This window comes from Loxodonta africana, chromosome 9 (genome assembly GCF_030014295.1).
Source record: "Loxodonta africana isolate mLoxAfr1 chromosome 9, mLoxAfr1.hap2, whole genome shotgun sequence".
NCBI lineage: Eukaryota > Metazoa > Chordata > Mammalia > Proboscidea > Elephantidae > Loxodonta > Loxodonta africana.
In genome coordinates this window covers 121,895,004-121,921,033 of record NC_087350.1, presented here as the reverse complement: position 1 = coordinate 121,921,033, position 26,030 = coordinate 121,895,004, and the positions used below count along the sequence as shown (strand labels likewise).

General features: G+C 48.4%; 1 protein-coding gene across 3 annotated transcripts in view; it reads right to left on the bottom strand.

Annotated features, from left to right (window-relative positions):
* The window catches only part of CAMSAP1 (calmodulin regulated spectrin associated protein 1), a 92,297-nt gene that overhangs the window by 46,596 nt on the left and 19,671 nt on the right, over nucleotides 1-26,030 (bottom strand). For all 3 annotated transcript variants that reach the window (XM_064290696.1, XM_064290690.1, XM_064290691.1), the window contains exons 2-3: nucleotides 4,717-4,979; nucleotides 2,213-2,374 (exon numbers count right to left, since the gene is read on the bottom strand). In XM_064290696.1, coding sequence (XP_064146766.1) covers nucleotides 2,213-2,374; nucleotides 4,717-4,979 — 425 coding nt within the window. The remainder of the gene's footprint in view (nucleotides 1-2,212; nucleotides 2,375-4,716; nucleotides 4,980-26,030) is intronic.

Here is a 26,030-nt window from a genome sequence, read left to right as displayed (position 1 = left end):
GTTTCCAAGGAGCACCTGACGAATTCAAACTGCCAACCTCTTGGTTAGCAGCCGTAGCACTTAACCACTACGCCACCAGGATTTCCAAAACATATCCAAGTCTTTGAAAATGAACATAACCTTTATCCAACCAGGACCGCACTGAGGAAAATAATCACAATAGCACATGAAGACAACTGTTCAGAGTGAAAACTCGATTTTCCAGCAACTCTAAATTACAGACCTTGGACTATCAGGCAGGTATTAAAATTGCTGATGCCAATACTTGATCCAATTGGAAGGATGTTCACTGTATTTTATTTAATGCAAAAGTAAGCTTAAAATAATAAAATATACAGTAAACTCCCAAGTATAGTTTAAGTCTACATATTTCATACAAAGAAATGAAAGCTAAAAGGATTTATGGCAAAATGTTTATGGACTGTAAGGTGATAGGTAGTGATTCACGTTATTCTTTTTGCGCATTCAGTTTCCTAATTTCCTGTAACAATTAATAAAATATAATTAATAAAAACTGTTAAATAGAGAAGGCGAAATTTTAATTTTTTGACCCCAGAAACTCACGCCAGGGTTACAGAAATAGGCGCGGAGGTCCAGCCTCCCACGCAAACAGGCACCAAATGCTCTCGAGGTGCAGGGGACACTCACATACAACTCGAGAGCCGGGGAAGGACTGAGACGGGGTACACACCACCAGAGGAGCACCCCACGCTGGGGGAGGCGGTGGTGTGCGCCGACAGTGGTGGAGAGGCAGCCAGCTCCAATGGTGCAAACGGTTAACACCCTCAGCTGCTGACCGAGAGGATGGCAGTTCAAGTCCACCCAGAGGCTCCTCAGGAGAAAGCGCTGACAATCTACTTCCGAAAGGTCACAGACACGGGAAAGCCCCGGAGCACAGCTCTACTCTGACACACAAGAGGACACCGAGAGTCGAAACCGACTCAACAGCAGCTGACCCTTCGGTGGCGAAATGAAAGCCCTGAAGCCTCACAAGCAGGACGCTTTCTACCATCCACCCACCCCCGACTGCTGAACCGCAGGATCTAAAGTGGTCTCCCCGTCCAACCCGGTTCCCTAAACCTCTGCCTGGGCAGGAAACCAGTTAAAGACCAGGGCCACTGTCTCAGAAAGAATCACCACGCGCTTCTCCCGGTTCCTGAAATAAAGGCAGCTTGCGGTGGACGTGAGAGAGGCGCGTCAGGGGCAGCGCTCGCAGGCGGCCACCCGCACAGACCCGTCTGCGGCCAGCACTCCTCCCTTCACCTCCAAGGCCTCAGAGTGCGAAGAGTCAGTGCACAAAGGGCCCACCAGGCCCCATCCGAGCGCACGAAATAAAACTGTACGTGGCGTTTCTTACCCGTCTATTTTGTTGCTATATTAATACCCCTAGCTGAACACTTTTTCACAAATAAGGAAGCTTAATAAACCAAAAGCTATGGTTAGGTAATCCTACAAATACTCACATGCTACTAAAAACATTCTGTATATGCACAAGGAGCCCTGGTAGTGCAGTGGTTAGGCGCTCAGCTGCTTACCAAAAGGCCAGCGGTTCAAACCCACCAGCCGCTCTACAGGAGAAAGATATACCAGTCTGCTCCCATATACGTCACGGCCTTAGAAACCCTATGAGGCTAGAAACTTCTACTCTGTCACATGGGGTCTCTGTAAGTCGGAATGGATTCCACAGCAATGAGTTTGTTTTTAGGTTTTATATACATGGAATAAGAGATGAGGGAGGTTGTAAACTTCCAGATGTGAAAAGAGAAAATAACATTTAGAAAGATTTCATTTTTCTCTTAATAATTACAAGGCCTTCTAAACCTGAGAGCTCCCTTTCTGCACAGCGGTGCTTTTGGTTATCTTAAAATCAAAATGAAAACCGGGTACTCCTTTACGCTCAACAGGCGCTGCCTTTCCGATGGAGATGGCGGCACCGGCTCTTCCCTTGCTCTCGGCGTCCACCCGCCCGTCCGTCCGCCTTAACTCCAGCCCGGGCACTTCTGGAGACCGGCCATCACAGAGCAGCTCGGGGTGTCGCTGGGCCTGATGTGACACCAGAGACTGACAGCAACTTCACCCGCGTGACGACGGCCCAGCAGCAGCTGTCCTCGGGAAGAGGGGGCCCAGCACGGCAGGAGCGCCGCCTGGCCACGACCGGGAGAGGCCACCTGTCCGCACTGCCCCCGGGACACACGGGGGCCCCCGGGCTCACCTTGTTGATCCAGAACACCATGGCGTCCTCCAGGTCGTATGGGAGCTCTTTTGAGGCGCTGAAGGTCGAGAAGCGCTTGACACTGGCCACCACTTTCTCGATGCTGATCATCTCCACGGTGTAGGCCATCATCAGGGCGTCGATCATGGCCATGTGCGAGCTCTGGGGAGCAAAGCAGCATGGGAATCCTGAGTGCACGTCCCCCACCAGGCTCAGACCCAGAGAACTCTCTCAAACTCAAAATTCCGAGCAACGCCTGCTGTTTCAGTACCCTCTCCACGTAGGGACAGGAAGGCGTCTGTCTGCATCTCCCTTTCACTAGTTCCAGCCAGGTTGCAGCCAAGCATCCTGATGATGACTAGGCTGTCACCTCAGAGCTCAGCAGTGCGCTCCCGGGCAGCACGGCTCCCACCTCAGAGCTCGGGCAGCAGCAGCGCGTCTCCCACCTCAGAGCTCGGGCAGCAGCAGCGCGACTCCCACCTCAGAGCTCGGGCAGCAGCAGCGCGACTCCCACCTCAGAGCTCGGCAGTGCGCTCCCGGGCAGCACGGCTCCCACCTCAGAGCTCGGGCGGCAGCAGCACGGCTCCCACCTCAGAGCTCGGGCGGCAGCAGCGCGTCTCCCACCTCAGAGCTCGGGCGGCAGCAGCGCGACTCCCACCTCAGAGCTCGGGCGGCAGCAGCGCGACTCCCACCTCAGAGCTCGGGCGGCAGCAGCACGGCTCCCACCTCAGAGCTCGGCAGCGCGCTCCCGGGCAGCACGCGAGGTGCTCCCGGGCAGCACGCGAGGTGCTCGGCTCCTCTCCCTCACCTTCACAACATGCCGCCAGGCTTCCCAGGTGGTGGTGGGACTCCTGCTCCACAGCCTGGACACGGTACCGAGAGGAGGTGAGGAGACGAGCCCAGGCCACGTGAGGACGAGCTGTTGTGACCGCTGGCCAGGATGCTACATACCAAGATCATACTACACGGTCCCGCCCTTTCTTTACAAAACACAAGTCCCACTCTCTTGACCAACACACAGCAGCCACGAAGCCTGAGAGTGACCAACCACAGGATGCAAAATGCAAGTGAACAGCCTCCGCAAAACAAGTGTAGGAGGCGCCAGATGGGTTAGACCCAGAATGGTCTGGGAAAGTCACAAGAGCAGTGTGGCTTTCAAAGACTGGAAGGGAGGTGTGCTTAGAGGGGAAAAGGACTTGTTTATTTAGTCACAAAAATACTTACAAGATCTAATAGAATGGGCTCAATAATTATGTAGAGAGAGAAACCACAACTCCTGTAGAAAGTCTGCCTCCAAATGTTTCTATTAATATACCTCGATCCTCCATGGAACATTCACAACTAGAAAAAGAGCTAAAAGCAAGCCGCTAGGTTCCCAGTTTTGAAAGCCAGCAGTCATACCTGGAGACGCCCCCTTACTGAGGCTTCCTGCTGTACTCAGAGACCAGGGAACAAAGATCCAGATTTGACCTTTTTGTCTCAGTTTCTGAAAATAACCAGAGCAATCAAGATGCCTTTCTTTTCCAAAATGGCCAAGCAAGTAGGGGCTTCCCAGGCCCCACAGCCAGCAAACTAACCTCGGGAAGGGTGGGGGCATGGTGCAGTCACGTGTATTCATTGATTGGATCGGTCAGAACTGAGCATTAAGGCCCTGTCATGCCTAGTCATTGAGGACCCAGTGACTAGGGGACCCTGGGCCATGGAGCTTTCTTTTTTGGGCTTCCTGGAGCGGCGAGAACATCCACCCACAGGAGAACACGGCTTGTCCTGGATCAATGAACGCCTCACGCCGTGAATGCTCCCAGACCTTGCCTGATGCATCTCTTCACAGCACCCTTTCTGGTTACAATAAATGGGAGCCGGAAGTACAGAAAGTCTCCTGAGCTTTATGAGTCGTTCTAGCAAATTATCGGAACCACTAGGTGCAACGAAAGCCAGCAGGGCCTGGTGTCTGCCTGTTGGGCAGCTGACTAGAAGGACATGGCGCTAACCTGTGAGGAATCAGCCCTGGGTGCAAGTCAGACAGAAGAGGGCTGTGTGGTCGTTCTGTAAAGACCTAACTCTGGGTGTTCAGGGACTGAGAGCGCGAAAATGCCACGTGGGTGGCTGGTGGCAGAAACGGAGAAGTAGGAAAGCGGGGATGTGAGTTATCCTCGTGTTCTGGGGCTCGGCACTGTGCTCATTACTGCTTACACAGGGCTGCACCTCGATCAGGAGCCCCGCAGCACAGACGCAGTTCCCCCCGGCCTGGCTCTCCTGCTCATGCCATCGCGCCTACAGGCTAAGGGCAGACTCTAAGTTCCCTGTGCACGGAGTCGGCCCCAGAGGACAGCGAGCAGCTACATCTCAATCGGGAGCCCCGCAGCACAGACGCAGTTCCCACCCACAGGCTAAGGGCAGACTCTAAGTTCCCTACACAGAGTCGGCCCCAGACGACAGCGAGCCACTGCATCACAGCCAGGCCAGTCCCACAGAGCCAGTCCGTGCCCAAGAGGGAGCCTCACCATTTTCACAGGTGCACAGCTGAGGTCAGGCTCTGTCACGGGCATGTCGTCGCTCTCCATCACATAGATGCCCTTCTGAGACAGAGCCTGAATGACGGACTGGTGTCCCTGCAGCGCGGCTGCCTGGTCCCCTTTCAGGATGAGGCTGCAGACCCGGCAGTAAAGCTCACTGGACAGTAAGAGCTTGATGACAGGTGGCTTGATGTGCTCCTGCTCATACTGGTCAATGTAAAAAGGGTCCTTGAGGTCCTCAGGGATGTTGTCTGAAACAAGGCAAAGGTGACCAGGTGAGCACATCGAATGCTACACAAACCCTAACCCTTCTGCACCCACCACCAGCGCCCCACCACCAGTGCCCCACTGCCAGCACCCCACCACCAGCAGAGGACCAGGGGAGCCTCCCAGGCAGGCACAGCACAGATGGAGCTGGCAGTGGCAGGTGACCGAGAACACAGAGAAGAGCCGGATTTTTCCGTCATTCCAACATATTCTTTATGGGCAAAGGCACACCACACCTTTGCTTCTCAGGCTCTCTGGGGACAGGGGTGGTGCGCATCATGTGATAACTCTCACCACCACTGCCCACCTACCTTGAAGTATACCTCCTAACTTAATGATCCCCCAACCTGAAGAACAAGCAGGTGTGCGAGCTCTGAGGGTTTTGTGAGAAACTGTGGTGGCTTAGTGGTTAAGACTTACGGCTGATAACCAAAAGGCTGGCAGTTCAAATTCACCATGCACTCCTTGGAAACTCTCCAGGGCAGTTCTACTCCGTCCCATAGGGTTGCTATGAGTTGGAATCAACTCGACGGCAGCGGGTTTGGTTTAGGTTTAAAAGGGAAGCAGAAGGAGCCCTGGTGGCACGGTGGTTAAATGGTTGGCTGCAAACCAAAAGGTTGGTGGTTCCAACCCACGAGCCACTCCTTAGAAACTCTATGGGGCAGTTCTACTCTGTCCCATAGGGTAGTTATGAGTCGGAATCGACCTGGCAACAATGTTTTTTTTTTTTTTTTCCAGCGAGGGTTACAGGAAGCAGAAGGAACCCTGGTGGTGCACTGTTTAAGCACTCGGCTGCTAACCAAAACCTTGGCAGTTCAAACCCATCAGCCGCTCTGCAGGAAAAAGATGCAGCAGTCTGCTTCCGTAAGATTTACAGCCTTGGAGACCCTATGGGCAGTTCTACTCTGTTCTCCTGGGTCGCTATGAGTTGGAATCGACTCGATGGCAGTGCCAATGGAAGCAAAGGGGGCAGTGGTGGTCCAGTGGCAGGATTCTCGCCTTCCAGATGGGAGACCCAGGCTCGATTCCCGGGCAACGCACCTGAAGCGCAGCCGCCACCCATCTGTCACTGGAAGCTTTCTTGTTGCTATGACGCTGAACAGGTTTCGGCAGAGCTTCCAGGCTAAGACAGACTAGGAAGAAAGACTTGGCTATCTACTTCCAAAAATCAGCCAGCGAGAACTCCACAGATCACAATGGTCTGACTCTGTTGTGCACGGACTCGCCATGAGTTGGTGGGCAACTTGACAGACGCCCACAAGGACAAGAGCGATGCGAAGTCACAGTCAGGTGAGGACCACGCAGTAGGGATGTGTGCAGGCATGCCCAGTACCAAGCCTGGGCAGGAGTGCTGCACGTCCTCTTCCCTAACACAAAAGTGGAACTGACCACAGTCTAAACAGCTGTAGTTTTAACAGGAGAGAGCCGGACCTGGTCCCACTGTAATGATGACAACAGAGCAAGAGTAACCACCCCTTACAAAGGCCCGCTCCGTACCAGGCAGCATCAAACTCCTTACAGGAGCCACAGTTGCCACCGGCCACTGCGGCTCTATCAAAGGACACCATCCCCAGTTGACACACGTGAAAACGGAGGCACAAAGAAGCTGGGTAACTTGCCCGAGGTCTCAAGTGGCAGAAACCAACTCTGAACCCATACAATCTGCTCCACGGCCCATGCCTTCAACAACTATGCGTACTGCCCCCTACAAACAATAAGAGAGCGCCAACCAGGCGCACAGAGGCCAGCACTGTGTTCCCCCTGGCTGGGCACCACGGCACCTTTCTAAGCAGGCAACAGTCTGCTGAGGGGCACCTCCCCAACGTGCCCTCACTCTTGTGCTGCAAGGTGTCAACAGATGTCCCATAGAAGGGGGAGGATCTAGGGTAGGACGAGAGGGGAAAAAATACCGCACTAACCTATTCCTTCGCACAGAGGACTCCCCAGAGCCTCTCCCAGGCTAGTGCCCTGAGGCTCTGAGCCAAGAGGGAACGCCAACCCCATGGTGCTTTCTGGAACTGTTAGCACCTTCAGGTCAGTTTAGAAAAGCGACTCTGGAGCCATCTCCAAGAACTGCTGAGACGTCAGCCCCACTGACAGCCAGCATTAGAACAACTGTTAACACCACGGGGTTCACAGCAAAGCCCAGCAAACCCTCCTTCCTCCCGTGAGCCCAGGCCCTCTGACACCTTCAGTGAGAGGACGCAGAAGCAATGTCACTACGCATTGGACAACTCTTCACAGTACCTCTCACACTCCTCTCCCACTTGCTTTCACTTTTACTTTCTTCCCGGGTACTATTTTCTGAGCGCTGAGTCACTGTAATTACGGGTCTGTAGCTCCTTGTCCTTCCCCACATTCTGACGACTTCACACTTGGTTACTGCTTCTAACAGTGGCCGCTGACATTTACACGGCATGGTAAGTGTTCGGCACTGTTGTGTACATTTAATTTGGTCACCACAGCAACCCTGTGAGTGGACACGGCCAGCGTCATCTCCACGGACATAACCAGACTCAAATCCCACACATCCACCTCGATTGCACTATATTTTAAAGTCATCTGGAGTTTTAAAACAGAAGACATCATACCGACAAAAGGAACTAACCCCAGCGCAGGAGAGGCCGTTTCTTCCTTCTCTGTTTCAGACAAGGAAGCGGGTCTGCAGAGGGGACCCCCAAGCAAGGGACTCCCAAGGGAACATGCCACAGCAGGAACAGGGGCAGAAACAAGGTGGCGGCGGAGCACGTGCACAGAGGCCGTGGGGCTTGAGCCGGTGGGCTGGAGGTCAGGGAGGGGCTGGAGGCAGGCCCTGACTGGGGGTGGTGCAGGTCACTCTGGGCTTCCGTCTTACTCAGCTGGCAGGGAGCAGCCGCCCAGCTAGTCAGACCCTCTCCTCCCTGTACCCTTCTGTCGTGCTTGCTTTTCCACAGGCCACAGGGCCCTTCCTGCCTCACTCCCCAGTGCCGCACTGAGTCTCATGCCTGAAAGACCAGGTGCCCACGGGGCTCCCCAGATGTGTATCTCTGGCCCCAGCACCTCCCCGCGCCCCTTCATCAACTGCCTATGTGAGGTCCCCTCAAGCCCAGTCTGCCTGTAACTGACCTCCAACCCCGGAACACCCTGCCCGCTCCCCCGCCGCCTCTCTCAGGGCCAGGGACTCAGCAAGCTTTAGTCCTCCCTCCCGCCTCTCCTCCTGCCCATACACAGCTTGACGGCAACCCCACAAGATGCAGTCAGAGTCTGACAGCCACCCCGAGTCCAAGTCACCCTCAGCTCCCAACAGACAACTCTAACAGGCTCCACACGGGAGGACAAACCCTCGTGATCCACCCCAGGACCAAGGCTTTGTGCAAGGGGAGATGGTGTGGGAAAACATGGGGGGCTGGTCTGAGACAGAAATGAGAAATCCCCCCAGGAAGGAAGGCAGAGTCTGTGAATGACCCCAGCTTTGAACCAAGTTCCTTTTATAATGCACCAAATAGAAATGTCTTCCAGGCCGTGGCCCACTTGGGGGCCTTTTGGAAATAACCAAGAGGACTGCTTCAGATTCAGGACAGTGAGAGCTAAGGGGAAACGATGCATTTATACACCGCCACAAAGCCCTCCTCCAGGTCGCTGCTGCATGCCCCACACAGAGTGGCCGAGGGACCCTTCAGGGCACAGGACATGCCGTCAGACCCTGGGTTTGTCAGTCCATTGGCCGTCTGCTTCAGGGAGGTCAACTAGCACAACCCCACCTCCCATGGGCTCAGTTCTCAAGTTCCTGATCAACTTTGCCAGAAACAACAACTATTATAAAAAATACTCTGAACTCATTTCTGGAGACCTCTTTTTTCATTTCTTCTGCAAACCAATAATAAGGCAGAATTATCCATTTGTTCAACAATTATTTATTGAGCACACATTGTGAGCCTGGAAGTCTACGAAACACTGGAGACTTAAAAGGGGGTCTGTGAGGTCGCTGCTCTAGGGGGCCGAGCCCCTCAGTGAAGTCGCAGGCAACCCCCACATGACGTGGTAGGCGTCACGCAGGGGGAGCGTGAGTGCCGACAAGACCCCTGCTCAGCACTGTGGGGGTGGAAGGGAAAGTAGGTGGGGTCAGAGAAGCTTTCCAGAGAAGGGAGCAGCCAGACGAGGAGAAGGGTCGGGGGCGTTTCAGATCCAGGGGAAGAGATGATAATGACCCTCCAGGAAGGAATTTTAGGGAATGACAGTGGTTCAGTATTGCATGAGACAAACCGGACTTTCAGACATTCGTTCAACAGGGTCTTCATTAAGCACCTACTGATGGCACAGTGATTAAAGTGTTCGGCTGCTAACCAAAAGGTCAGCAGTTCAAACGCACCAGCCACTTCACAGGAGAACGATGTGGCAGTTTGCTTCCATAAAGAGTACAGCCTTGGAAGCCCTATTGGGCAGTTCCACTCTGTCTTGTAGGGTCACTATGAGTCGGAATGACCTGACAGCAGCATGTGTGGTCAGTTTTTGCATGCTCACACTAGGCGGCGCTGAGGCGCTAGTGGACAGGGAGTTCTGAGGTCAGACAGTGAGTAAGGACATGGGTACCACCGGCTAGAGTCTGTAAACAGGGGCTGCTGCTGCCTCTCAGTGAGAGCAACGGTGGCAGACGTGAGAAGGCGGTGCTGGGAAGGGCCAAGGAGACACTCAGGAGGCACACGCATCAGGGGGCCAAGAGGAATAGGGGTGCGACCAAGGAGAGGGGCTCAGGAAGACAGCAGACTTCTAGCTTTGCAACAAGGAACATGGCAGGGCCCTTCCCGATACAGGAAACCAGAGCACGAAAGAGGGGAGATGGGGGGCCAAGTTCAGCTCTGGACCTAGCGTCCCTGGGTGCCTGTTGGAAATTCAAGTGGCGAGCTCCAACAGGCAGGTGGATACAGACCTGGAACTCAAGAGAAGGTACTAGCTGGAGGCACTGGAATCGTCCAGGAGAAGGTGGCAGAGTGAGCACTGACACTGGTCAAGAATAAGACCTAAACAAAGAGCACCAAATGCCAAGGGCAGGCAGGGGAGGAGAAGCCAAGAAAGAAACAGAGAGTGATCAGAGAAGGGGAGGAGACAGTGGACAAGGGAACGCGGTGCACAGAGAAAGCATTTCAAAGAGGGCGGGATCAGTGAGCAAGTGAAAGGAGATGAAGTGTAAGAGAGACGGAGATGGGGAAGCCAGAGCAACCTGACCAGGGCAAAGTCACAAAAGCTTCATAGACACAGCCAAATACCCTGAGGGGCCGAGCTGAGGGCTGAGGACCATGGTCTTGGGAGACATCTAGCTCAACTGGCATTACAAAGTCTATAAACAAAATGTTCTACATCCGACTGTGTGAGTAGCGACTGGGGTCTTAAAAGTCTGCGAGAGGCCATCTAAGACACATCTACTGGTCCTACCCTATCTGGCGCAAAGGAAAATGAAGAAGACCAAAGACACGGAGGAAAGATTAGTCCAAGGGGCTAATAAACCACAACTACCACAATCTCTACCAGTTTGAGCCCAGAACAACTAGACGGTGCCTGGTTACCACCACCGACTGCTCTGGCAGGGATCACAACAGAAGGTCCCAGACAGACCTGGAGAAAAATACAGAACAAAATTCAAACTCACACAGACACACAAAAAGACCTGGCTTGCTGGTCTGACGGAGACTAGAGAAACCCCAAGAGTATGGTCCCCAGATACCCTTTTAACTCAGGACTGAAATCAATCCTGAGGTTCACCCTTTAGCCAAAGATTAGACAGGTCTACAGGGCCAACAATAACACGTGTGAGGAACACGCTTAATAGTTCAATCATGTATACAGAGACTAATGGGCACACCAGCCCAAAAGCAAAGACGAGAACGCAAGGAAGGACAGGAAAACTGAAGAATGGAAACAGGGTACCCAGAACGGAGAAGGGGAGAGCATTGGCAACCAATGTCACAAAACAATTTGCGTATTGACTGTTTAATGAGAAACGAATTTGCTCTGTAAACTTCCCCCTAAAGCACAATAAAAAAGGAAGAAAGATGGAGAGCATCCACTGGACTTAGCAACAAAGAGGCAGCTGGCAGCCTTGAAAAGAGCAACTCCAGAAACAGTAGAAGAGGCAGCAGTTGCTGAATGAATGGGAAGAGAGGAAGGAGAGAAAGCTAGTGTTCGTCTCTCTCGCTTTGAAGAAGAACAAGGGGCCAGAAGAGGCTGGTTTGTTTCAGGGATTGGAGGAACGTGAGTGTCCACGTTGATGGGAGAAAACCCAATCAATGGGCTGTTGTTGTTGTTGTTGTTGTCAGTTGCCGTACAGTCAGCTCCAACTCAAGCCGATCCCGTAGACAACAAAACGAAACGACGCCCCATCCGGCGCCATCTCTGCGATTGTTGGCTTGAGCCCACTGCTGTGGCCACTGTGTATTCTGGGAGCCTTCTATCCTAGGGGGCTCATCATTCAGCAGGAATCAACTACAGCAACAGGTTGTTTTTTATTTTATTTTTTTCATTCCATGGAAGGGGCTGAAAAAGGAGGGACAAAGGCTGCTGCTGAAGGGAGGGAGATGGCAGGGGATGGAGCCCAGAGAGGTCATTTGCCTTCGATGAGAGGAAGAAGGGATGAAGGGACAGCTACAGATGCAGGTAGCTTTGTGGACAAAGTGGCTAGAAGTTGAGGAAATTATGTGAGACGCTGCATTGCTTTTCTGTACAGCTGGAGGCAGTAGCCTCTGCCGGGTGGGGTGGATCCCAATATGGAAGAAGGGAAGATGTTTGAAACAGGTGCTGCAGAGGATGGCAGGAAGGGCGGACTCAGCAAGTCCAAGCACGACTCCAGGCAGTGGGGCAGGCCCCGCTGGGACTGGACCTGATTCTGCAGGGACACCTGTCTGAGCTGGTGTCGCTGCCCTCCAAGCTGGGCTGATGTAGGGTTAGCAGTGCGCTGGGTGGAGCTGATGGAAAGGTAGCAGGGCAAGGGACCAGAGGACTCTGGCATTTGGCACTAAAAATGGTACCTAACCCCAACAAAGAAGGAAATGAGCAAAGCAGACAGCTGACCAGGTGTCCACAGGAGGGCTGGAGCACAGCCTCTTGAAGGTATGGCAGCACAAGCATGAGAAGAGGCCACCTAAGGCCACGCAGCTGAACCCCAGCCTACCCCTGCTCCAATCTGACCCTCGGCCCTCACATCTGTAAATTAAGGATAATAAAATACCCAGCTCATAGGGCTGCGGTGAGGATTAAATAAATTAATATATGGTGAGCGCTTAGAGCTGTGCCTGGAACTCAGGACGTTCTACATGAGTATTAGCTACTCCACTTACTGTTGACATGATTGTTGTGCATCAAGAGAACAGCCCTCTCCTTCGCCCTCCTAAAACCCTGGTGGCCTAATGGTTAAGTGCTGCAGCTGCTAACCAAAAGGTCGGCAGTTCAAATCCACCAGGCACTCCTTGTAAACTCTATGGGGCAGTTCTACTCTGTCCTATAGGGTCACCATGAGTTGGCATCAACTCGACAGGTACGGGTTTGTTTTTCTGGTCTTTCTCCTCCATCCCATGAGTGCCCAGCCCTGTCTGCTGAGGCCAGGGCACCATGATCACTGCAGCCCAGAGCCCGGCCAGGGGGACCATCAAGGCAGCATCCAGCAAAGGCTTCCTCAGCAGGTGGCTCCAAACTGTTGCCACTGCCTAATAGAAAGCCTTCTACTGAAACAGACCCCCACCCAGTCCAAGGAAACCAAAGGTGTGCAGCTCCAACGCTGGGCAAGGCCTCAGAGGGCCACATACCAGTGACTTGCAGCCTGCTGCATACCCAAGCTACCTGGGAGCTTTACAAGAAAAGACCCCATCCAGACCAGTGACATCAGCATTGCTGTGGGTGACCCAGGCACCGGTACCTTTAGTACAAGTAAGTGAGACTCACTACTAGAGACTCCAAGATGGATATGACAGTCTCTCTAGAAGATGCTAATAATCTAGTAACAGGAGTAAGGTGCACGAAGACACTCATCAAGTGAGGTAAAATAACCGGAGGTCTTCTCTTCCCAGATGCCCCACCACATGCCCCAGCCCTACACTGGAGATGCCAGACAAGAAGAGGCTAAGGCATGTGATGAGCTCACATATGGTCCCTGCAGGGCAGAGACCACTTGGCTGTCCACACCCTACACCAGGCAAGGCCCAATCATGAAACTGTCTCCCCAGCAGTGGCAGGAGTAGGTGCACGGGGAGAGCCAGCAGCTACAGGTCTTCCCTCCCCCACCCCACTGAGGTAGACTCAGCTGCAGGAAGTGCACAGTAGGCAAGGGAGGTTAAAGCCTTGGTTCCCTGGCCAGAAGACCAGAAGGAAACCCTGGGATCCAGACAGTGGGGGCAGGATGCCAGCGAAGAGGGAACTAGGCAGACAGACCTTCAAGTCTGTGTATAATGCCCAGGACACCCCCAGCAACCCAAGTGTGAAACCACCCGAGTCAGCACAGCGAAGACTTGGAGAACCCGACTCTGACGCAGCCACAGCCCAGGTTTCCACTGCCCAGCGTGGCACACGTGCGGACAGAGCAGAACCATACAGGCCCTGAAAGCTCAACGGACACAGGAACAACAGCTCACAGAAGGCAGCTTAGAGCTTACAGGGTGAGCCTAACTGGAATGACTAACTGCTAAAATTTTTAAAAATCAACATTCTTCAGATTTTAACAGGACCTAGAGTCTCAAAACATAATTCTCTCTATGTCCAGGATACAATCCAAAATTATTCAACAAAGAAGGAACCAGAAAAACCTACAACTCTACTGGGACAGGCAATCAGCAGACACCGGCCCCAAGATGATCCAAAAGCTGGAATCATCAGACAAAGACTTTAACCAGTTACTATAACTACGCTCCAAGATGTAAGGGCAGACGCCTCTGAAATGAAAGAAAAACTAACATAAAACTATGAAAAAGTTCTGGGCAAAGAAATGTTAAGTCCGAGTTTGGTGGGGAAACCAAAAACCAGAGCAGGAGGGAGACAGGTGCCGGTGAAGAACAAGGCTGGCAGAAAATTTTGTATTCTTTCTTTCTTCCCTCCATGCTGCCCTCACTTGTACACCGGTGTTCACTGCAGGACTACGCACAGTAGCCAAAAGGTGGAAACAACCTAAACACCCACCAACAGATGAGTGGATGAACAAACCATGGTACATAAAATGGAACGGTACTCAGACATAAAGCGATGTGAAGTCATCACGCATGCTACAACATGGGTGAAACTCAAAGACATTATGCTGAGTGGAATGAGTCAAACGCAAAAGGAAAATACCGTACGACCTCAGTTATATGAAATGACAAAAGTAGGTAAATATATAGAGACCAACAATTATTAGAGGTTACTTGGAGATGGAGGGAAGAGAGAGAAAGGGAATTAAGAAGTAATGAGTTTATGTTGATGTTGTTGTTAGGTGCCATCATGTCGGTTCCAACTCATAGCAACACAAAAAAACACTGCCTGATCCTGCTCCATCCTGGCAATTGTTGCCATGTTTGAGACCACTGTTGCAGCCGCTGTGTCAATCCATCTCGCTTAGGATCTCCACCTTTTTCGCTGACCCTCTACCTTCCCAAGCATGATGTCCTTCTCCAGAAACTGATCCCTCCGTTGGTAACATGTTCAAAGTATGTGAGACGAAGTCTCGCCATCCTTACTTCCAAGGAGCACTACGGCATACTCCTTCCAAGACAGGTTTGTTCTTTCTTCCGGCAGCACACATATATTCAATGTTCTTCTGGCAGTCCATGGTATATTCAATATTCGTCACCAACACCATCATTCAAAAGCATCAGTTCTTCTTCGGTCTTCCTTATTCTTTGTCCAGCTTTCGCATACATACGAGGCAACTAAAAATATCACAGCTTGGGACAGGCACACCTTAAGCCTCAAAGTAACATCTTTGCTTTTCAAAACTTTAAAGAGGTCTTTTCCAGCACATGTGCCCAATGAAATACGTCATTTCATTTCTTGACTGCTGGTTCCATGAGTCTTGATTGTAGGTCCACATAAAATAAAATCCTTGACAACTTCAATCTTTTCTCCATTTATCATGATTTTGCTTATTGGTCAGTTGTGAGGATTTGTTTCCTTTATGGTGAGGTGTAATCCATCTGAAGGCTGTAGTCTTTGATCTTCATCAGTAAGTGCTTCAAGTCCTCTTCATTTTCAGCAAGCAAGGTTGTGTCATCTGCATATCAAAGGCTCTTACTGAGTCCTCCTCCAATCCTGATGCTACATTCTTCTTCATATTATCCAGTTTCTCAGATTTGCTCAGCATACGGATTGAATAAGTATGGTGAAAGGATATAACCCTGATGCACACCTTTCCTAATAATTTTAAACCATATAGTATCCTCTTGTTCTTTTCAAATGACTGCCTCTTGGTCTATGTACAGGTTCCACATGAGCACAATTACAGGATTCTGAAATTCCCATTCTTCGCAACGTTATCCATAATTTGTTATGATCCACACAGTCAAATGCCTTTGCATGCTCAATAAAACACAGGAAAACATCTTTCTGGAATTCTCTGCTTTCAGCCATGAGCCATCTGACGTCAGCAATGCTATTTCTGCTTCCACATTCTCTTCTGGGTCCAGCTTAAATTTCTGGCAGTTCCCTGTTGATGTACTGCTGCAACCGTTTTCAAATTATCTTTAGCAAAATTTTGCTTGCGTGTGATATTGATGATATTGCTCAATAATTTCTGCAATCTAAAAAAAAAATTTTTTTTTCTTTAGAATGGGTACAAATATGGACCTCTTCTGGTCAGTTGTCTTACAAATTTCATGACATAGACCAGTGAGTACCTCTAGCACTGCATCCGTTTGCTAAAACATCTCAGTTGGTACTCCATCAATTCCTGGAGCCTTGTTTTTCACCAATGTCTCCAGTGCGGCTTGGACTTCTTCCTTCAACGCCATTGGTTCTTCATCATATACTACCTCTTGAAAATTAATTGTGCTCATGAGGAACCTTTACATAGATCAAGAGGCGATTGTTCGGACAGAACAAGCTGATACTGATTGGTTAAAAGTCAGGAAAGGTGTGCGTCAGGGCTGTATTCTTTCACCATATCTATTTAATCTGTATGCTGAACAAATAATAAGAGAAGCTGGACTAGATGAAGAAAAATGGGGCATCAGGATTGGAGGAAGACTTATTAACAACCTGCGTTATGCAGATGACACAACCTTGCTTGCTGAAAGTGAAGAGGACTTGAAGCACTTACTAACGAAGATCAAAGACCACAGCTTTCAGTATGGATCACACCTCAACATAAAGAAAACAAAAACCCTCACAACTGGATCAATGAGCAACATCATGATAAATGGAGAAAAGACTGAAGTTGTCAAGGATTTCATTTTACTTGGATCCACAATCAACAGCCATGGAAGCAGCAGTCAAGAAATAAAAAGACGCGTTGCATTGGGCAAATCTGCTGCAAAGGACCTCTTCAAAGTGTTGAAGAGCAAAGATGTCACCCTGAAGACTCAGGTGTGCCTGACCCAAGCCATGGTGTTTTCAATCACATCATATGCATGTGAAAGCTAGACAATGAATAAGGAAGACAGACAAGTTGATGCCTTTGAATTGGGGTGTTGGCGAAGAATACTGAACATACCATGGGCTGCCAAAAGAACGAACAAATCTGTCTTGGAAGAAGTGAGGCCAGAATGCTCCTTAGAGGCAAGGATGGCGAGACTGCATCTTACATACTTTGGACATGTTGTCAGGAGGGATCAATCCCTGGAGAAGGACATCATACTTGGCAGAGTACAGGGTCAGCAGAAAAGAGGAAGACCCTCAACGAGGTGGATTGACATAGTGGCGGCAACAATGAGCTCAAGCATAACAAGGATTGAAAGGATGGTGCAGGACCGGGCAGTGTTTCGTTCTGTTGTGCATAGGGTTGCTATGAGTCGGAACTAACTCGACGACACCTAACAACAATAACAACCTCTTGAAATGGCTGAACGTTGACCAATTCTTTTGGATACAGTGACTGTGTATTCCTTCTATCTTCTTTTGCTACATACCGCACCTTTAATTGCAAATCAAGTCTTGAATTTTTTTCTTTAGTTCTTTCAGTTTGAGAAACGCCAAGTGTGTTCTTCCCTTTTGGTTTTCTAACTCCAAGTCTTTGCATGTTTCATTATAATATTTTACTTTGTCTTCTCAAGCTGTCCTTTGAAAAGTTCTGTTCAGCTCTTTCACATCATCATGTCTTCCGTTCACTTTAGCCACTCTACGTTCAATAGCAAGTTTCAGTCTTTTCTGACATCCATTTTGGTCTTTTTTTTCTTTCCTATCTTTTTAAAGACGTTTTGCTTTCTTATGTATGATGTCCTTGAAGTTATGCCCAACTCCTCTGGTCTTCTGTCATTAGTGTTGAATGCGTGAAATCTATTCCTGAATTGGTCTCCATTATGTCTATGGTGATGGGGAAACTGCCATCGATTAAGAATAATGGTTACACAACTTGACCAACAGTAACTGATATCACTAAATTGTACACCAGACAAAGGGCAAAATGGCAAATGTGTTCTGTGTAATTTTACAATAACAGCATCTAAAAAAAAAGGATGCAATTGCTGATCTAAGGTACAACCAAAAGACCTCCCAGGGTTAGCTCCGTTGGTTCAATGGCTCTGTGGGGCTGTCCAGCCCACTGGCCTAACACTGTTTTTAGAGTTTCTGATTTACCTCCCAGTTCCATGAGTAGTGTCTAGTGTCTTAAAAGCTTGTGGGCAGCCAGTCAAGATATAATTGATCTCTATTTGCCTGGAGCAGCAGGAAAAGAAGGAGACCCAGGAATCAGAGAGGAAACTGGACTACAAGTCTAGCTGCCTCCATGAACTATTGCGTCCATTGCCATGAGACCAGAAGAGGAACTGGATGGTACCTGGCTACCATTACCAAATGTTTTAATTAAGGGCTCAATTGATGAGTCTTGATTAAAAGGGGAAAATGTGAAACAGAATTTTAAATTTCTTACAGAATCCAGACATCCCAGACCTATTGAATCTGGAGGAATCCCCAAATCTGTTGCCCTGAAAAATTTTTTGTGTCTTGAACCAAAACTATCCCCTTAAGTCATCTTCAAACTAAACAACAGTTTAGCCGAATTAGTAAAGAATGTTCCGCTGAGCAGGGTGCACCTTTAAAGAATTACCTATATCAGATCAAACTGACAAGAGTAACTCTAAATAAAGTACAAATGAGTAGTTTCCACAGCAGTAAGTCTAAGTCAATGGTGGTGAAATAATACGGGGAGAGACAGTGAGAATGGTAACCCAACATGAAGAATGTAACCAACGTCACTCAACTGTACGTGTAGAAATTGTTGAATGGCTGCATGATCTGCTATGTGTATTTTACCAGAAATTTTTTTAAACTTTCATTTTGTGAGTAATTAAAGGATAATTTTATTCATGTTACCTTCATGAATTAGAAGCATTCCTAACTTAACAAAACACTGTTAAGCAACACCACCAACAACAAAAAGACGAGAAGCAATTTGTTCATGAACCAAATCCACCTTAATCAATTCTGTCTTCTACTCTCCTCCAAACCTTTAGCTCTAAGGCGATTACCGGACTATATATCTTATATAACATTACCAGGGAAGGGAACAGTCCGCAAATTATTTTTCAGTAACGAAACTTTATTCTAATTAATAGGAAAATAATTTTTAAAATACGTAAGTATATATTTTTAGAAATCACTGCACATTTTGGCTCTTTAAATGTTACTATAATTTTTGCTTTCCATGTGGATTTCACGTTCCAGGTGTCATTGTTAAGGACCTTGGTTACTGCACCATGGCTGACACAGGGTTCCAAGCTCCGTAACGGAGCACAATGATCTTTCACAAGATGGAATATGCTCCCTTGTCATTACGTTCAATGCCAATGTGTGCAGCCTATTACACATAGAAGGTCAATATGATTTTTAAAAAATTAAATTTGGTGTTTACCCCTTAAAAAAAAAAAAAACTCACCAGGACAGACACTAACTTAGCCCCTCTCCCCAGATAAATATTACCACATGCAGCTATATCTTGAGGATTCCAATGCAAGCTCACAGAAAAATAACAAGACACCTAAGGAGCACAACCACTGGAAAAGAAAGACAAACTGAATAACCTACATCTGACAAAGGGAAATTAATGATCAAACAGCAGTATTTTAAGTAAATATAGCATCTTCAAAGACGTGCAGGGAGGCATTCTACCCCCAGTAATGATGGACCATGGAATTCAGACCAACGTACCCAGCTACTGAGCTCCAGTAGGTAAAAACAGAGTTAACATCTGCATGAAGGCTTTGGAAAGAACCCTTAGGTCAAGGTCAGGGAGAAGACTACAATCCAGAGGGCCCAACAAATGGAGACCACTTATACCCTGAGGGTATCTGCCTTTCTCCTAGGAGGATTTGTCCACTCCACAAGAGATGGTAAAGAGGTTAAGCTGCATTTTTGAAAACTACAGATTTATGAGGGTAAAAGTTGAATTCCAGGGCCTGCTAAATGGGAAGAGGAGACACCGATAATCTTCCAGACACTTTGGGCTGGAAAACTGCAGGGCTTCCCCCTGAATATGAGTGAATCTGAAGTAGGCCAGCCTTTGAAAGCACTAAAGCTCACCTTAGAAGCACCTCAAGCCATGAAACTGGATTGAGGTGATTATAGATTGACAATGGATTGCTGTGTCTCTGGGTAACTGCTGGAAGCAAATGTAAATTTCCCTTAAGATCATCTTAGGCCTCAAATTACTCCTACAAACAACTTTTCAAATACAATGTACTAGTGCATAATGAAAAAAAAAAGGGCAGATTTGCAAAAGAACAAAACAAAAGCCAGCTGAAGCAACAAACAGTAGAAGCAGGCTCACAGGCTGCTGGTACCTGCTAAGACGAATTAAGTCCAGTACAACCTCTCTCTCCCACTGATTTCAGCTAAAACTCTGGACAAAATACAAAACACAAGTACCTGAGGATTCTGAAAAGTAAACAACAGCAGGCAAATTGAGGAGGAGAGTCAGAACTTAAAAGAAGCATCCTTTATGAGGCCAAGTTTCTACTTTTGTTTCCTCTTTTCTCTTCACATTTGAACTGAGGGCAGCCTCAGCTACAGAACTACACAGCAGGCTCAGGGAGCAGAACTTCTGAGAGAAACCCCATCTTTCTGGACAGAGGACGAGGAAGACAGGACCAGGAAGAAGGGCTCCTGTAGCTGGAACATGTGGGAGTGCTGGGTTTTTGTTTTTCTTTCTTCTCTCCTGTCCCTGCCCTAAATTGGCCCCAGTCACAGGACCAAGCAGTGGCAGAGCAGGCAGCTGACGCTCTAAAAGAAACCCCATCTTTATGGCCAGGGGAACCAGGAAAAGGGGCTTCAGGGGTCTTTAGAGTATGAGGGAGAGCACCATTACTTTTTCCTCTATCTTTTCTCACTGCTTTGCCCCAAGTGTGTGGCCCCAGCTGTAAAACTCCGACTGAAACCTGTCATTTTGGTCAGAGTACGAGAAGGGGCTTTTAGGTGTCAGAACTTGTGAGGGGAAATCCAAGGAAGGAGAGAGCTGGAAAACTGAATCCCCTGTTATGTGTATACAAAACCAAACCCACTGCCATCAAGTCGATTTCAACTCACTGTGGACCTACAGGACAGAGTAGAACTGCTCCTTAGGGTTTCCAAGGCTGTAATCTTCATGGAAGCAGACTGCCACATCTTTCTCCAGCAGAGCAGCTGCTGGGTTCAAACCGCTGACCTTTTGGTTAGCAGCCGAGCACTTTAACCACTGCACCATCAGGGCTCCTCTATTATGTGTATAAACCTGCACAACCCTCGGCTTACTCCTGAGCCACACGTGCACAGGACAGACCCAAAGCAGCACAGCAGACTTTGAAAACTGAACTGACATTGGGACCAGTGCCCATAAATGGCAAGACAGAACTTGTGGTCTGAACCTAATGGGGTTGATGGCAACTCCGGTGCAAGACAATCAAACAAACAAACAAACGTCAACATTACCCAAAAGATTTTAACAGGACCCAGAGAATAGAGTCTCACAATGTAATATTCAAAATGTCCAGGACACAATCCATAATTACTCAATATATAAAGAAATAGAAAAATGTGACCAATTCTCCAGGGAAAAAACAATCAACAGATGCCAACTCTGCGAAGACCCAGATGTTGGAATTATAAAAGACTTTAAAGCAGCTGTTATAACTAGACTCCATTAGGTAAAAACAAACACTCTTAGAACAAATGGAAAGATAGAAGTTTTGAGCACAGAAATAAAAACTATAAATGAACTAAAATTTCAGAACTAAAAAAATACACTACGCCCCCTCCCCACTTATCAATATGGTTAGGTTCCAAACACCAGGTTTTTATGCGAAAATCAGTATTATGCAAAAATGTAGGATGACCACATCAGATGCACAATGGCTACATCGTTACATAACTGCCAAACCACCGAGAGTCGTGCCAGGCAAGTCGACATCTTAACCATCACAACCAGTGTTACTCTTGCCCTGCATCTCTGTGTTCGTTAGTGCCAAATGTACACTGCTAATGCACAAAATAGCGGGACAGATTTTTCACTATCGTTGTAAATGCGAAATGCTGGATAACAAAATAGTCGGTATGTGAGGAGTACGTGTACCGCGAGGGCTCCAACTTTGAGCCTACAAACTGCACTATAGAAATGACAAGGTGGGCAAGCTCGGCCTTTATTACTAACCATGTAGCAAGGATCACCATGAATCCAACTCCCAGCTGGAAGTGGATCCAGGCCTCACCCTCCCATATTTCCACTCCTTGTTGCCAGACACCTCCATGGCAATTCCTCTCTCTAACCCTGAAAACCAAAAAGCCAAACCCACTGCCGCAGCGTCAACTCCAACTCATAGCGGCCCTGTAAGGTGAGAAGAACTGTCCCTATGGGGCTTCCGAGGCTGTCTTTGTGGAGGCAGACCGCCACATACCGCCACACCCTTCTCCCTCGGAGCGGCTGGGGGGTTCAACTGCTGACCTTCCAAGACCGCCACAGCCTTCTCCCTCGAAGCGGCTGGGGGGTTCAACTGCTGACCTTCCAAGACCGCCACACCCTTCTCCCACGGAGCTGCTGGGGGGTTCAACTACTGACCGTCCAGTGAGTGGCCAAGTGCTCAACCACTGCACTATCAGGGTTCTTCTCTGGCCCTGCCCACTCAGAATTACACCAGACCTCATTCCCTGCTATCCTGAGCTGGATCGAAACATCCCTGGCCTACTGGTCCCACCCCGTCTGGACTGAGAGAGAATGAAGAAAACCAAAGACACGAGGGAAGCTTAGTCCAAAGGACTAACGGACCACAACTCCCACAGCCTCCACCAGACTGAGTCCAGCACAACGAGATGGTGCCCAGCTACCACCACCGACTGCTCTGACAGGAATCACAATAGACTGTCCCAGACAGAGCTGGAGAAAAACACAGAACGCAATTCAAGCTCACAGAAACAAAGACCAGACTTAAACTGGTTTGATGGAGACTGGAGAAACCCTGAAAGTATGACCCCCGGACACCTCTTAACTCAGTAATGAAGTCACTCCTGAGGTTCACCCTTCAGCCTCAGATTAGACAGGCCCATAAAACAACAGTACATGCAGCTTAATTATGTAGACAACACTAAATGGGCACACCAGGCCAGGGAGAAGGACAAGAAGGCAGGAGGGGCAAAGGTGGTAATGGGGAACTCAAAGTCAAGAAGGGGAGAGTGTGGACACGTCGTGGGGTTGGCAACTAATGTCACAACGCAACATGTGTATTAATTATTTAACGGGAAACTAATTTGTTCTATAAACCTTCACCTAAAGCACACACACACAAAAAAATCTCTGGCTACCTGAGGCCAGGTCATCAGGGAACAGCCATAGACTCAGGAATCTCCATAACTCCCTGCACTCCAGACCAGCTTGCCTCCCTTTCTCTCTCTTGTCCCCTGGGACCAGGTCACAAGCTAGAAGGACTCTATCCTTCTTCATCAACTGCCCATTAAGCCTTTCTCTGTCTCCCAGCCACCCCAGAGCTGGGTCTACACAAATCAACTCTGTACTGCCAGCCCCTGGTGGTGCATTGCCCCTGTGGGTTCATTAATTCTCTAGAATGGCTCACAAAATTCACAGAGACTGTTACCTATACTTACAGTCACCCATTTATTATAACCAGAAAGGATACTGGTGTAGAGATGCAGCAGGTAAGGTCTGGGACAGTTCTCAGCACAGGGCCTCCACTGTACCCAGGGACATGCCACCCTCTCCCATGCATGCATGTTCTCACCAATCCAGAAGGTCCCAAAGAGAGCACTCAAGTACCTCAGTCCCCTAGTCACTGGAGCCTCAAAGAATAAGCATGACTTGGGCCTTAATGCAAAGTAATGATAATCCAATCAATGAATATGCATGACTGGATCATGCCCCCTCCCTTTCTAAGGTTAGTTCACCAGGTATAGGGCCTGTGTAGCCCCTACTTAAACAGCTATTTTGGAAAACAAAGGCATGTTAATTATTGTTTGGATCATTTTCAGAAACCAGAGTCAAAGGGCCAAACCAAGTTCTTTGTCCCACAAGTATCAATAAAAAGTCTCAAGGGATGATGGATTTAACAGAAGAATGGAGACAAGAGAGGAAAGAGTCACCGAACTTGAAGACAGATTAATAGAAACTATTCAATCTGAAGAACAGAGGGGGTTAAAAAACAAGACCGAATAAAACAAAGAGTCTTAGGGCATTGTGAGACAACATCAAAAAGTCCAACATTTGTGTCACTGGAAAGAGGTGAAGAAAAGGCATGTGAATAAGTAACGCTTAGAAACTCCTCAAATTTGGTGACAGATATCAATTTACATATTCAGGAAGCTCAGCAAACCCTAAACAGAAAAAAAAAAAAAAAAAAAAAACCTCAAATAAAACCCTCCCCAGACACGTCATAATCCATTTATTAACAATTTATTAACAACCAAAGATAAAGAAACAGGCCAATAGGGCCCGAGAATCAGAGTTATCAGCAATAAGCCTTAAATAACTATGTTTAAAACAATGGAAGGAAAACTGACAAGTTTAAGAATTTTGGCAGAAAACTGGAAATATAAAAAAGAAAAAAAAAGAGGAGGAGAAAAAGTAAAAGAATTTGACAGATCTATAAAAGAACCAAATAGAAATTCTAGAACGTAATAGAGTAACTGAACTCTTATTATACAACGGAAGGCTGAACAGCAGATTAGACATAATTAATGAACTACATCAGCCAAAAAAATATCCTGAATGAAAACGATGAGACAAAAGAACGGAAAATACTATAGAAAATACTGTAGAGAAGGTAAATGAAGACACTAACAGTGTCATGGGAACGCTGGTAGCATAGGGGTTAAGAGCCACGGCTGCTAATCTACCACCTGCTCCTTGGAAACGGAATGGGGCAGTTCTACTCTGTCCTATAGGGTCGCTATGAGTTGTAATTGACTCGACAGCAACAGGTTTGTTTGTTTTTTAGTATAAGTGCCATAGATAGAAGTGTTACTGAAGACCCAGAAGGAAAGGTGAGAGAAAATAGAACGGAAACTGTATCCAAATACTCAATAGATGAGAATTTTACAACACTAATAAATTCAAAAAGTCATAGTTTCAAAAAGACTACAAAATGGCCACAAGATTTTAAAAAAATGAAAACTACGCACTGTAGTAACACTGATGAATCTAAAGAGCAGGATAAGACGGTACAGACTCGTCTCTTCTACTCCTCTCCACTAAGCTCAACTACAAACCCTGGGAAAGAAGAACTCTGAAAGGTGGCGGAAGGAGGCTGACTGGTTTGGATCCCAGGACTGGAGAAGCAGCACAACGACAGGGCACCTTATAGCCTCCGCCCAAAAGAAAGCGACCCAGGTAGGCTCATTCTTCTCCCAGGTCCAAGGGTAGTCCCACCTACAAAGACCAGCTGAGCCTGCAGAACCAGCAAGGAGATCAACAGGAGTCACGTTAACAACAGGCAACCAGGGCACACCAGCAAGAGAGGTTCCACTACAATGAACAGCCCAGCCTGGGAGCATTCCCCTTCCCCGTTTGGTCTGAGAAACCCCTCCCTTACCCAGAGACACCCCGCAACCAGGGGAACCCAGCAAGTGGGATCCTACCTCAACAAGTGCCTGGCCCAGGAAGTGCTCTCCTTCCCTATGGTCATGAAACTCCCTTCCTCATCCAGAGACACCACGAGGTTGGGGGTGCACTGGCAAAAGAAATCATGCCACTAGGAGTGCCTGGCCTGGGGAGCACTCCCCAACCCCCAGAGGCAGGGGGAGCCTGCCACAACAAGCTCCCAGCCTAGCAAGCACTCTTTGGCGTGTGGGTCAGAGAACCCCTTCCCCTACCCAGGGGCACCAGGTGGCCCATCCTAGGAAAGCTCCTTCCACCCCCTCATGCAACATCAGCAGGCACCAGCAGGAGTCCCAGTGGCATGAGATAAACCAAGCAGACCAAAACAGCACCACAAAGGCTCTGAAAAATAGTTAATGGAATGACAGTCCACAAAAGTAGGACCTGTGTGTCAAATCTAAAAACAGGTGACTGCCTGCTAAAATAAAAATGTAAATAGTACCTAGAGTCTCCTAACTTAATAGCCAAAATGTAGAGGATACATCCAAAAATTACCAGTCATAACAATAACCAGGGAAATCATGCCTTGAATGAGAAAAGATCATCGACACCAACACCGAGATGAGTCAAGTGTTAGAATTATCTGACAAGGATTTTAACCCAAACTGACTGCCATCGAGCCAATTCCAACTCATAGCAACTCTATAGGGCAGGGCGGAACTGCCCCCACAGGGTTTCCAAGGCTGTAAATCTTTATGGAGACAGGTTGCCATATCTTTCTCCTGTGGAGCTGCTGGTGAGTTCAAACCACCAACCTTTTGGTTAGTCACCAAGTGCTTAACCACTGCACCACCAGGGCTCCTTAGGATTTTAAAGCAATATC